Source organism: Rattus norvegicus, chromosome 4 (genome assembly GCF_021556685.1).
Source record: "Rattus norvegicus strain SHRSP/BbbUtx chromosome 4, alternate assembly SHRSP_T2T, whole genome shotgun sequence".
In the NCBI taxonomy this organism is placed as follows: domain Eukaryota; kingdom Metazoa; phylum Chordata; class Mammalia; order Rodentia; family Muridae; genus Rattus; species Rattus norvegicus.
In genome coordinates this window covers 72,854,043-72,866,953 of record NC_141537.1, presented here as the reverse complement: position 1 = coordinate 72,866,953, position 12,911 = coordinate 72,854,043, and the positions used below count along the sequence as shown (strand labels likewise).

General features: G+C 39.0%; 1 protein-coding gene across 1 annotated transcript; it reads right to left on the bottom strand.

The window, feature by feature from the left end:
• Positions 1-5,824: 5,824 nt before the first annotated feature.
• On the bottom strand, positions 5,825-6,787 carry Or2a57 (olfactory receptor family 2 subfamily A member 57). Its single transcript, NM_001000842.1, is given in 1 exon segment — positions 5,825-6,787. A coding segment is annotated over 1 exon segment (963 nt).
• Positions 6,788-12,911: the final 6,124 nt, after the last annotated feature.

The following is a 12,911-nucleotide window of genomic DNA, read 5'->3' as shown; positions in this document are numbered from 1 at the left end:
TAAATAAACTATCATATCATCTGCAAATACTGATATTTTGACTTCTTCTTTTCTGATCGGTATCCCCTTGACCTCCTTTGGTTGTCTGATTGCTCTGGCTAGAACTTCAAGAACTATATTGAATAAATAGGGAGAGAGTGGGCAGCCTTGTCTAGTCCCTGATTTTAGTGGGATTGCTTCAAGTTTCTCTCCATTTAGTTTAATGTTAGCAACTGGTTTGTTGTATATGGCTTTTACTATGTTTAGGTATGGATCTTGAATTCCTATTCTTTCCAGGACTTTTATCATGAAGGGGTGTTGAATTTTGTCAAATGCTTTCTCAGCATCTAATGAAATGATCATGTGGTTTTGTTCTTTCAGTTTGTTTATATAATGGATCACGTTGATGGTTTTCCGTATATTAAACCATCCCTGCATGCCTGGGATGAAGCCTACTTGATCATGGTGGATGATTGTTTTGATGTGCTCTTGGATTCGGTTTGCCAGAATTTTATTGAGTATTTTTGCGTCGATATTCATAAGGGAAATTGGTCTGAAGTTCTCTTTCTTTGTTGGGTCTTTGTGTGGTTTAGGTATAAGAGTAATTGTGGCTTCATAGAAGGAATTCGGGAGTGATCCATCTGTTTCAATTTTGTTGAATAGTTTGGATAATATTGGTATAAGGTCTTCTATGAAGGTTTGATAGAATTCTGCACTATACCCGTCTGGACCTGGGCTCTTTTTGGTTGGGAGACCTTTAATGACTGCTTCTATTTCCTTAGGAGTTATGGGGTTGTTTAACTGGTTTATCTGTTCCTGATTTAACTTCAGTACCTGGTATTTGTCTAGGAAATTGTCCATTTCCTGCAGATTTTCAAGTTTTGTTGAATATAGGCTTTTATAGTAAGATCTGATGATTTTTTGAATTTCCTCTGAATCTGTAGTTATGTCTCCCTTTTCATTTCTGATTTTGTTAATTTGGATGCACTCTCTGTGTCCTCTCGTTAGTCTGGCTAAGGGTTTATCTATCTTGTTGATTTTCTCAAAGCACCAACTTTTGGTTCTGTTGATTCTTTCTATGGTCCTTTTTGTTTCTACTTGGTTGATTTCAGCTCTGAGTTTGATTATTTCCTGCCTTCTACTCCTCCTGGGTGTATTTGCTTCTTTTTGTTCTAGAGCTTTTAGGTGTGCTGTCAAGCTGCTGACATATGCTCTTTCCTGTTTCTTTCTGCAGGCACACAGCGCTATGAGTTTTCCTCTTAGCACAGCTTTCATTGTGTCCCATAAGTTTGGGTATGTTGTACCTTCATTTTCATTAAATTCCAAAAAGTTTTTAATTTCTTTCTTTATTTCTTCCTTGACCAGGTTATCACTGAATAGAGCATTGTTCAATTTCCAGGTATATGTGGGCATTCTTCCCTTATTGTTATTGAAGACCAGTTTTAGGCCATGGTGGTCTGATAGCACGCATGGGATTATTTCTATCTTTCCGTACCTGTTGAGGCCCGTTTTTTGACCAATTATATGGTCAATTTTGGAGAAAGTACCATGAGGAGCTGAGAAGAAGGTATATCCTTTTGCTTTAGGATAGAATGTTCTATAAATATCCGTTAAGTCCATTTGGCTCATGACTTCTCTTAGTCTGTCTACATCTCTGTTTAATTTCAGTTTCCATGATCTGTCCATTGATGAGAGTGGGGTGTTGAAATCTCCTACTATTATTGTGTGAGGTGCAATGTGTGTTTTGAGCTTTAGTAAGGTTTCTTTTACGTATGTAGGTGCCCCTGTATTGGGGCATAGATATTTAGGATTGAGAGTTCATCTTGGTGGATTTTTCCTTTGATGAATATGAAGTGTCCTTCCTTATCTTTTTTGATGACTTTTAGTTGGAAATTGATTTTATTTGATATTAGAATGGCTACTCCAGCTTGCTTTTTCCGACCATTTGCTTGGAAAGTGGTTTTCCAGCCTTTCACTCTGAGGTAGTGTCTGTCTTTGTCTCTGAGGTGTGTTTCCTGTAGGCAGCAGAATGCAGGGTCCTCGTTGCGTATCCAGTTTGTTAATCTATGTCTTTTTATTGGGGAGTTGAGGCCATTGATGTTGAGAGATATTAAGGAATAGTGATTATTGCTTCCTGTTATATTCATATTTGGATGTGAGGTTATGTTTGTGTGCTTTTCTTCTCTTTGTTTTGTTGCCAAGACGATTAGTTTCTTGCTTCTTCTAGGGTATAGCTTGCCTCCTTATGTTGGGCTTTACCATTTATTATCCTTTGTAGTGCTGTATTTGTAGAAAGATATTGTGTAAATTTGGTTTTGTCATGGAATATCTTGGTTTCTCCATCTATGTTAATTGAGAGTTTTGCAGGATACAGTAACCCAGGCTGGCATTTGTGTTCTCTTAGGGTCTGTATGACATCTGTCCAGGATCTTCTGGCCTTCATAGTTTCTGGCGAAAAGTCTGGTGTGATTCTGATAGGTCTGCCTTTATATGTTACTTGAGCTTTTTCCCTTACTGCTTTTAATATTCTTTCTTCATTTTGTGCGTTTGGTGTTTTGACTATTATGTGATGGGAGGTGTTTCTTTTCTGGTCCAATCTATTTGGATTTCTGTAGGCTTCTTGTATGCTTATGGGTATCTCTTTTTTTAGGTTAGGAAAGTTTTCTTCTATGATTTTGTTGAAGATATTTACTGGTCCTTTGAGCTGGGAGTCTTCACTCTCTTCTATACCTATTATACTTAGGTTTGATCTTCTCACTGAGTCCTGGATTTTCTGTATGTTTTGGACCAGTAGCTTTTTCCGCTTTACATTATCTTTGACAGTTGAGTCAATGATTTCTATGGAATCTTCTGCTCCTGAGATTCTCTCTTCCATCTCTTGTATTCTGTTGGTGAAGCTTGTATCTACCGCTCCCTGTCTCTTCTTTTGGTTTTCTATATCCAGGGTTGTTTCCATGTGTTCTTTCTTGATTGCTTCTATTTCCATTTTTAATTCCTTCAACTGTTTGATTGTGTTTTCCTGGAATTCTTTCAAGGATTTTTGTGATTCCTCTCTGTAGGCTTCTACTTGTTTATTAATGTTTTCCTGTGTTTCTCTAAGGGAGTTCTTCACGTCTTTCTTGAAGTCCTCCAGCATCATGATCAAATATGATTTTGAAACTAGATCTTGCTTTTCTGGTGTGTTTGGATATTCCGTGTTTGCTTTGGTGGGAGAATTGGGCTCCGATGATGCCATGTAGTCTTGGTTTCTGTTGCTTGGGTTCCTGCGCTTGCCTTCGCCATCAGATTATCTCTAGTGTTACTTTGTTCTGCTATTTCTGACAGTGGCTAGACTGTCCTATAAGCCTGTGTGTCGGGAGTGCTGTAGACCTGTTTTACTGTTTTCCTTCAGCCAGTTATGGGGACAGAGTGTTCTGCTTTCGGGCGTGTAGTTTTTCCTATCTACAGGTCTTCAGCTGTTCTTGTGGGCCTGTGTCTGGTGTTCACCAGGCAGGTCACTTGCAGCAGAAAAGTTGGTCTTACCTGTGGTCTCGAGGCTCAAGTTCGCTCGCGGGGTGCTGCCCATGAGCTCTCTGTCGCGGCAGCAACCAGGAAGATCTGAGCTGCTGTTTCTGGGAGCTTCTGTGCACCAGGGTTCCAGATGGAGTGTGGTGTTTTCCTCTGGCGTCAGAGATGTGTGCAAAGTGCAGTCTCTTCTGGTTTCCCAGGCGTGTCTGCCTCTCTGTAGGTTTTGCTCTCCCTCCCACGGGATTTGGGTGAAGAGAACTGTTTATCCGGTCTGTCCCTTCAGGTTCAGGCGGTGTCTCAGGCACAGGGGTCCTGCCGCTCCTGGGTCCTCCCCCACGGGAACCCAGAGGCCGTATACAATTTCCTCTTGGGCCAGGGATGTGGGCAGGGCTGGGCAGTGTTGGTGGTCTCTTCTGCTCTGTAGCTTCAGGAGTGCCCACCTGACCAGGCGGTGACATCTCTCTCCCACGGGGTCTGGGAGCAGAGAGCTGCTGAGGGCCGGGATCCGAGGGTTTGGGACTCCTGGTAAACACCTCAAAATGTTTGAAGCAAAGCCAGTTTCTGAGTTAACGATCAGTTTCCTAAGCCTTTCTATACAGATCCAGATTGTTCTCTGGCCATTTTGGAAACTGAAGCTGTAGCAAGATTCACCAGCACATAAATGGGTCTTCAGTGACCCATTTATCTCAGTACACAGGACTCCAAGACACTGTTGATATTGTTGATGTAGTCCTCCAGCTTAACTACAGGAGCAGTTCGGTCATGAACGATGTAATAGTGGTTCTGCAGACGCCTAACTTCCCACTCCTACAGCACGCCATGAATCAGCAGCAGCTGGAGGAAGTGCTCGTGCACCTCCCTCCAAATTCCTGAGCTTTTAAAAATACTTTGTGCATAGGAGTCATCATTAAGGGAAAACATCCCCTGAAGTGAGACCTCCTTTTCCATCAGGCCTTGTACAACCAGTTCACTCATCATCCTACACACTAAATCACAAAGGCACTGTCCTTCACTTAGCATGCTCTTGCTTTGGATATCTAGTCAGTTTATTTGATATCAATGATACTGATATAGCACTATGACATTATACGACTATGGTTATACTATTATGGTTAAGATAAGAGGGCTTTGTAGACAAATTGTCTGAGGAAGTCAAGAATGTACTGCTTTCTAGAGTGTACATTTCCAACAAAGACCAATAGGATGGCCCTCGTGTTTTTGTTTTTGTTTTTTTTTATAATGACCAAGCCACATGATCCATATGCAGTTCTACCAATATGTAGCAAAGGCCACTTACTAAGCAATTAAATAAAATTGTCACTTATTTTGTGTCTATGTCTCCATTTATACACAGTAATTGTTATCTGTTAATGTCAAAAGGGAGAACATCCATTGTTCTGAATGAGTCTGATGTTCACCAACACGGTGGCATTGAGCAATCACCTAAGCATGAGAATCTACTTTACCAGTTGACAGAATAAAAAATACATATAGCTCATCATTCTAGATCTTTCTAAAGGATTTTCAAACAGCCCATGTTATTTTATCTGATGCTCATTTTCAGCTTATTTAAGGGACCAGAGCTGTATTATACTCTAGCTACAAAATAATCAGGTGAAACCCTTAATTTGGAAATGATGCTATAACATTTTCTGTGTCTGTGTATTTGTTTGTTTGGTTGGTTGATTTCTTTTGAGACAGGGTCTCTCTGTGAAACTCTGGCTGTCCTGGAACTCTATAAAAACCAGGTTGACCTTGAACTCATAGAGATTCTCTTGTCTCTGCCTTCCAAGTTCTGGGAGCAAAGGCATGTCCCAGTTTTCTTAGGGGTTTTAACATCCTCCTTGCTTCTTATTCTTAAACCTCTTATTTTAAATCTGCTTCACTCAGTCCAACAAATTAATTCCATAACATGTCAGTAATTTTCATTTGAAAATAATCATGGCTAGAAACCTCCAAATAATTCTTGGACTGTTCAAGTGTAATTGTGGGAAGGGGTGGGATTCGGGGCAGGCCACAGTATTTGGATATGGCTTGTTCTTCTGGATATTATGCTGTCAGGTCATTTAATTCAATCAAAGAAATTTAACATATTCAACTAAAAAGAGATAGAGAATGATTAAAGTATTATTTAATTTCATAGCAAATTACTTCAACTGGAAAGAAAAATTATGTCAGACAAAACTTCATCTCCTAGGAAGCTAAGGAATACAAAGTTATTAGTCCTGCAGATGAGGAGGAGATTATGATCTTATAACATTAGACATAATAACAAAAAACAGTCAGTGACCATTCCTGGATTTCAGAAATAACTGGAGAGCAAGATTGGAGGAAACTATCAAGCCTTGTGGTGTGAACACCACACCAAACAAGAATGACTTTCTTTGCACAGTACCCTCCAGAGGGCACCTTTGACCTCAGCATTCCTCAGGCTGTAGATCAGGGGGTTCAGCATGGGGTTGAAAAAACTGTAAAACAAGAAAAGGATCTTCTGCTGTTCCTCAGGGTGCTCTGACTTGGGGGCCATGTACATGACAATGGCACTGCCAAAGAAGAGCCCTACCACACAGAGGTGGGAGGAACAGGTGGAGAAGGCCTTTCTGCGGCCCTCCCCTGACTGGATCCTAAGGATGGCCACCAGGATGCGCATATAGGAGACTAGAACAAAGCACAGGGGCCCCACTAAGGTGAACACACAGGCTGTAAAGATGACAACTTGATTGAGTGTTGTGTCAGCACAGGCCAGCTTGAGGACAGACAGGATTTCACAGAAGAAGTGATTGATTTCATGAGGTCCACAGAAGGGCAGCCTTAGGATAAGAAGTAAGTGGACCAAAGAAAGGAGAAAGCTAACTATCCAGGAAACAGCAGCCAGGATACTACACGCTCTCCAGTTCATGATGACAGAGTAGTGTAGCGGGTGGCAGATAGCAACATACCGATCATAGGACATCACCACAAGGAGAAGACATTCGGTGATAGCAAATGTCAAAAATAGATAAGTCTGTGTCATGCATCCAGTGAAGGAGATGGGCTTGGTCTCATCCAAGAGGTTTACCAGTGTTTGTGGCACTGTGTTGCAGGCATAGGCCATATCGACAATGGCCAGGTGGGACAGGAAGAAGTACATGGGAGTGTGGAGTCTGGAGTCCAGGCAGATCATTGCAAGGATAGTCCCATTGCCCAGTATGGTGAACATATAGAAGAGAGAGAAAAGTAGAAAAAGAACTAGGTGAATCCTTGGGCCAAGACAGAATCCCAGCAGGATGAACTCTGTGACCACAGTCTGATTTTCTTCCATTTCACTATGAAAGAGAATGCAGAGAACTGAAACTCAATTCTTATAAAATGTAGTTTTATCATTTATCTCAGGTTTTAACAACAGGAAATAACTATTAATAAATATCAATGAATATATTCAATCACTAATAAGTTAATGATGTATTATTAAACAGCTGTGCACAAACTATAGTTTTAAATGACATCCAACTTTTGGAAGAGTTTCACATTGCCAGTGCTTGCATACTTAGAATAACTGGCACTGGAGCAATTACGAAGTAGCAAACCCTATACACAAAACAATTGTGAAACATAGTTTGTCTCAGAGTTTTACACATACAGGGATATAAAGGGATCACTGAGGTCTCTGAATCAAACATCACAGCAACTTGGATGAACATACATCAAATAATGAAGAAACTTTTAAAATGAGAATAATACCAGAAAAGAAAAATAATTAATTTGATAGGATTTACATTTACTACCTTAAGTGTCTAACTCATAGCTAAAATCTAGAGTATGCTTACATAACTTCACTCAAAGAAAGTCATAAAAGAACTTTTCTTTTTTGCGATTACATTGTATGCTCAACAACTTGATGGGTAAGAAAATTTAGGGCTTTTGTGATTTACAAGATGATGTACAGATGCATGCATAGAATTTGAAACATTGTTGGTGATGAGGAAGGAGGTGATGGAAATTGTATATACTGACAATAATACATGATGTTGTCTGTTCATGTGTATCCATCCAAAATATGTATCATTGCCTTGGCATTTAGATAATAACTAATGTTTGGTTATTCTGTGGCTAATAAAGTGGGGCATTCACAGAATTATCAATACATTCCAGGAAAATGGGGCAACTTTTTGTTTCACCAAATGTATTACTACCCAGACTCAGTGTATGGGAATCCCTATGAACATTTAAGGATTTGGAAGGGTGCTTGATAAGTGGCTATATAAATACTCTTGCAGGCAAATGTCCCATATAGTATTCATCCAAGACCTCTCTTTCCGTGTTTTCTTGGAAGAAAATAAGCATAGAATAAAAATAAGAAAGAAGTGCTCTGGTTTTGTTGTTAATCTATTTCCTTATATTTGTAATACACACTGTATTTGAAATCCAAAGCATGAGGATTTGCAATTTCAGGTGGAAAAATGTTGGCTGATCTTGGCATCAATAACTATAAATGTTTCAACTTTCCATAAACAGTTAGAGGAATGACATTGCTTTGGGCCAATCTCTAGTTTAATTAACATCAGTACTAAAGGAGATTTTAAAGAGTGTTTCTCAAGAAAATTGGCATGACAGAATTTTATGAAAGACACTCATAAAATAGAATTGCAACTGATGAGAATAACAAGGTGGAGGTAGAAATAAGACTACATCAGTCAAAACAGGACTGGAGTTCAGACGGCCATCTGAAAGCTTGACGTTAAATGTTTACTCCTAGATGTGTGGAGGGTGGATTTAAACAAGAACTCATCTATAGTCAGTTTCATGAGATATTGTGTGGAGACACAGTATAAAATGAAGGTAGGAGATGTGGTTAGAGTGTAGAATTCGAGTGCAAGAAATGTGGTATTTGGCAGTCATGAGAAATAACATCTGGGGAAGGGACAAGAGAACCAGTTGGAAGAAAGATCCTATTACCTGATGGATGTCTGTAGTCCACACTGATGGTTTTGAGTGATTGCTTATCAATAACATTACTGAAAATGATCTTTGACTAGCTCTTCTTACTCTCATTTCAGGGTTCTCTACAACTGTCCGGTTATATTTTCTTCTCCTGAGCAGATATCTCTGTAAAGATGTAATGTACAATTATCAAAATTCTCTGCAAACAACTTCAGTTACACTTGAAACTTCAAATAAATAAGATTTCAACATTGTGGCTTATGGCTTATTCTCTTGTGACATGGCATAGATGATGCTGTTGTTGAAGGAAATTTCCTCAGTTTGGTCTAATATCTGGGGATCAGACACTAGATCATAAGAGTCCTTTTAGTAAGAACTTGGAAAAGACATGCTGCTGTTGAGGGCAACAGATAAAACATCTGTTTTTTTAAATAAGAAAATGGCCAAATAAATTTGATAGAAAAGTTATCTAAATATATATCTAGAACTGCATATAATGATTTAATATTAGGGTAATAATACATTTATCTGTGGTTGACAAACTATGTGGATTAAATTTTAACACATAAACTAAAACACACTAGGTTGTAAAGTTTTCACATAAAAGTTAGAGATAAAATGTTTGGTCCATTAGGACCCATTTGGTGTGGTTGTCTATTGTTTATGGTAAAGCTGGGGAGCAGGTTTGCTTGCTTCTATATCTGGCAATTGATATATATGTGATAAATACCAAGGAAATGAATAAATGCCCAGGAGTGGTGTAGCTGGGTCCTCAAGTAGAACTATGTCCAATTTTCTGAGGAACCGCCAGACTGATTACCAGACCGATTTTTTGAGGATGTTTGCAGCTAACCACCAGACTGAGCACAGGGACCCCAATGGAGGAGTTAGAGAAAGGACTGAATGAGCCAAAGGGGTTTGCAACCCCATAGGAAAAAAAAAAACGATATCGACCAATCAGACTCTCCAGAGCTCCTACTAAACCGCCAACCAAAGAGCACACATGGAGGGACCAATGGCTCCAGCTGCATATGTAGCAGAGCATGGCATTGTCTGGCATCAATAGGAGAAGATGCCCTTGGTCCTGTGAAGGCTCATTTCCTCAGTGTAGGGGAAGGCCAGGGTGGTGAGGTAGGAGTGGGAGAATCCTCATAGAAGCAGGGGGAGGGGCGATGGGCAAGGAGGGAAAGGGGATAACATTTGAAATATAAATACAGAAAATATCTAATAAAAATAAATAAATAAATGAATAAATGCAAACAAATGAATAGGCTACTATCTATTGTTAGCGTAAGAAGTCAGTTCCTTTTACAATAAAGTCTCCCCTAATTATCCTAAGTTCAGTCCTAAGTCATTGCTGTGTTTCATATTAATATAAGCTCTTTAAAACAGGTCAAGATTCCTTGAAGGGTTCACAAAATGTTAAGTTCTTGAATTTAGAATATGTTAATCTTTATAATCCTTTCCATTTTAATTCAGTGCTATGTATCTAAAGTTAATTAAAACAATCAATTAGAACCAAAAACATTACCTTTCCAGGGGCTGCAGGGACTTCACTTTGAAGTATGTCGTAGCTTCAAGTATAAACTTAAAGAATTAGTGTGATGATATACATTAATCTATGTATTTATGGCTTCAGAAATTAAAAGTTGTCCAACTGGTATGGTTAATAAATAATCTGGCTGCTCTAAACACTAAAGGAAGTATCTCAGAAGAAAGGCATTTCTTTATGTATAAGCAAAATATAATCACTTAGAATGTTTCATATTTTAGAAAGTAAATCTCAAGTTTGAAGAACTATTCATTTCTTTCCTATGGAAGCAGGCATGGGCAAAGCAACATTCATGCAGCCATCCTATTCTTTCTCAGTCGCTCATCTCAACTGCTTACTTTTAACTATGAAGAAGACACAGTTACTTTTCTTTTTCACATATTGATGAGATACTTTGCCAAGTTATTGTGTGAAGTGAGGACTGATAAAATTCCTGATTTTATTATAGGCCAGGAAGAACTGAAGGTCAATCTTACAGGGTCATCTCTTCACTAATTTTGATTGCGAGTTAATCATCTGATTCATGCTCTGTGTGTACTCAGCACTGTACTATATAGGGTATAAGAGACTGAGAATTGTAATGTTATAAGGATCTTGCTGTAAACATGTGTTTCAGAGCCAAGAGAAGACACAATAATGGAAAATTAAATATAAAGGTTTACTAAACAGACTTCAATAATTATTGAGAACATCATTCTTTTTCCATTTTCCTACACCCACTGACACCTCAGTTTCATCCTCTTGCCAAAATTCATCCTCTAGATTCCAGAAAATATAACATACATGCTTACTTATTGACTATATTCTAGGTACCAGGATGTCTTGAAAGTTATATGACAGATAAATATAAGAAATAAACTTAACATGCTTTTGGCTTTTACAGTTTAATGCAATAAACAAATGCATTTTTACATTCCTACAGGAATGAAATGGAACCTTCATAAGACAATATGTGTTAATCTCAAAAAAAGGAAACATCATCCCATAACATATTCTACTATAGTTTTTGTTAAGTAGTAAAGTTATTTTACATATTTCATCTAAAGCTAAGATATGGAAATTACTATTTGTATAGAATATGAATAAGCATGTATATTAGCATTCATAGAGAGAATTTCTCATCATGATATAGAAAGAAAGAGTGGCAGTAACAGAGGAAGTTAAGCAAAGACAAGATGCTTCAAGCTGTCTGGGAGGAATTTATGGTGAACTAAATTTATACAACCTTGTTGACTCACACATTAACACCTCAGAATATCAGAAGAGGAAACAGCTAGAGGCTGGCACAGCATCCTAATCCTGCAGAGTTACTGGGGAACATAGAACCCTCAGGTCTGCTCCCACTTGAAATGCAGCAGAATCCTCAGGAAAGGAGATTTTATTCTCTGAGGGCTCAGCCTAGTTGGCTGCTCTTGAGTCTCCTTGGAGGGGCAGGGCCATGAGACATCATGCAAGACTACCTCTGTGGGAAGCAAAGACAAAGAAATTATCTCTTTCTATTGCTGTTGCCATCCCCAACAGGACAAGTGGTTAAGAATCACAGATAAAGAGACATTCTGAAACAACACCCATCAGAATTAGTGAATATTGATTAACATTTTAAGTCATAATTCCTATTTCATTATCTTCCTTCTTAGATGCTTCTAAATAACTAATCAAGAAGCAGAACCAATGAGTGAACTTTTAGAATCTGCTCTTAAACTCAGCCTCTCCTGGATGGAATCTGGATCTGCTGGTCTGTAGTAGAAATGGGAAGTTTCGATCTTAAAAACTTTTATGATTGAAAGTCACACTCCAAATTGCAGATACTGTGGGAGCTGCATAGGAAGGCAGAAAGAGGACTGGGGAGTTCAAGGCCATGGTATCCCAGAATGGCCTTTTGGGACCTATCTCAAGCAGTGCATTTTAGGGTATGAACCACACGAATTTAGGTCATTGATTAGAAGACGTACTCTCACAGCCAAGTGGTGGTGGTGTATGCCTTTAACCTCAGGATGTGGGAGGCGAGGCAGGAGGATTTCTGAGTTTAAGGGCAGTTTGTTCTACAGAGTGAGTTCCAGGACAGCCAGGGCACACAGTGGTTCAGAACTTCCTGGGAAGACTGCAGTCTCCACCATGTGGCTTCCTCATGAGTTGTTATCTAAAACCATTCTCACTTTCATTTCTTTTTCTTTTGATATTAGACATTGGGGGAGAGAGAGAGGGAGAAGGAGAGATAGAGAAAGAGATAGAGAAAGAGAGGGAGGGGAAGGGGAGGGGAGAGAAAGACAGGGAGAGTGGGAGAGGCAGGGAGGGAGAGAAGGATATGGATATATATATGAGAGAGAGAGAGAGAGAGAGAGAGAGAGAGAGAGAGAGAGAGAGAGAGAGAGAGAGAGAGAGAGACATTCCATTGAAGCCACTCTAAAATTTATAAATCAATGTATTCATTGCATTGTAATTCTGGATGTCTGTAGTTAGAGCATAAACGAAAGGGAGAATGTGGTTTCTACATTTGCAGGGTATATTCACATCTGCTATGCATGTATGTGTGATAAAAAATACTCATTTTTCTCTATTTTTCAAGACATGATTCTCTGTGTAGCCTTGGCTCTCTTGGATCTCATTCTGTAGACCGGGCTAACCTTAAACTGAGTGATCTGCCTGTCTCTCCCTCCCGAGAGCTGGAATTAAAGGCATTTGTTACCACTGCTTGGATGAAAATAAACACATTTAAAAAAGGAAGTCCAAAAAATACTGTTCCTTCTATGAAATAAATGGTATGTAGGATACAGTCTGTACAACGTTTATTCCTTTTGTGCCCATATGAGCTATCATTAATGTTATTAAAATTCTGAATATTATAAAATTTTAGGGCACTATAATTTGGAAATCAGTGTGGCAGTTCCTCAGGAAGCCAGAAATAAATCTACTTCAATATGCAGGTATTGCATTCCTGGGGATATAGCCAAAG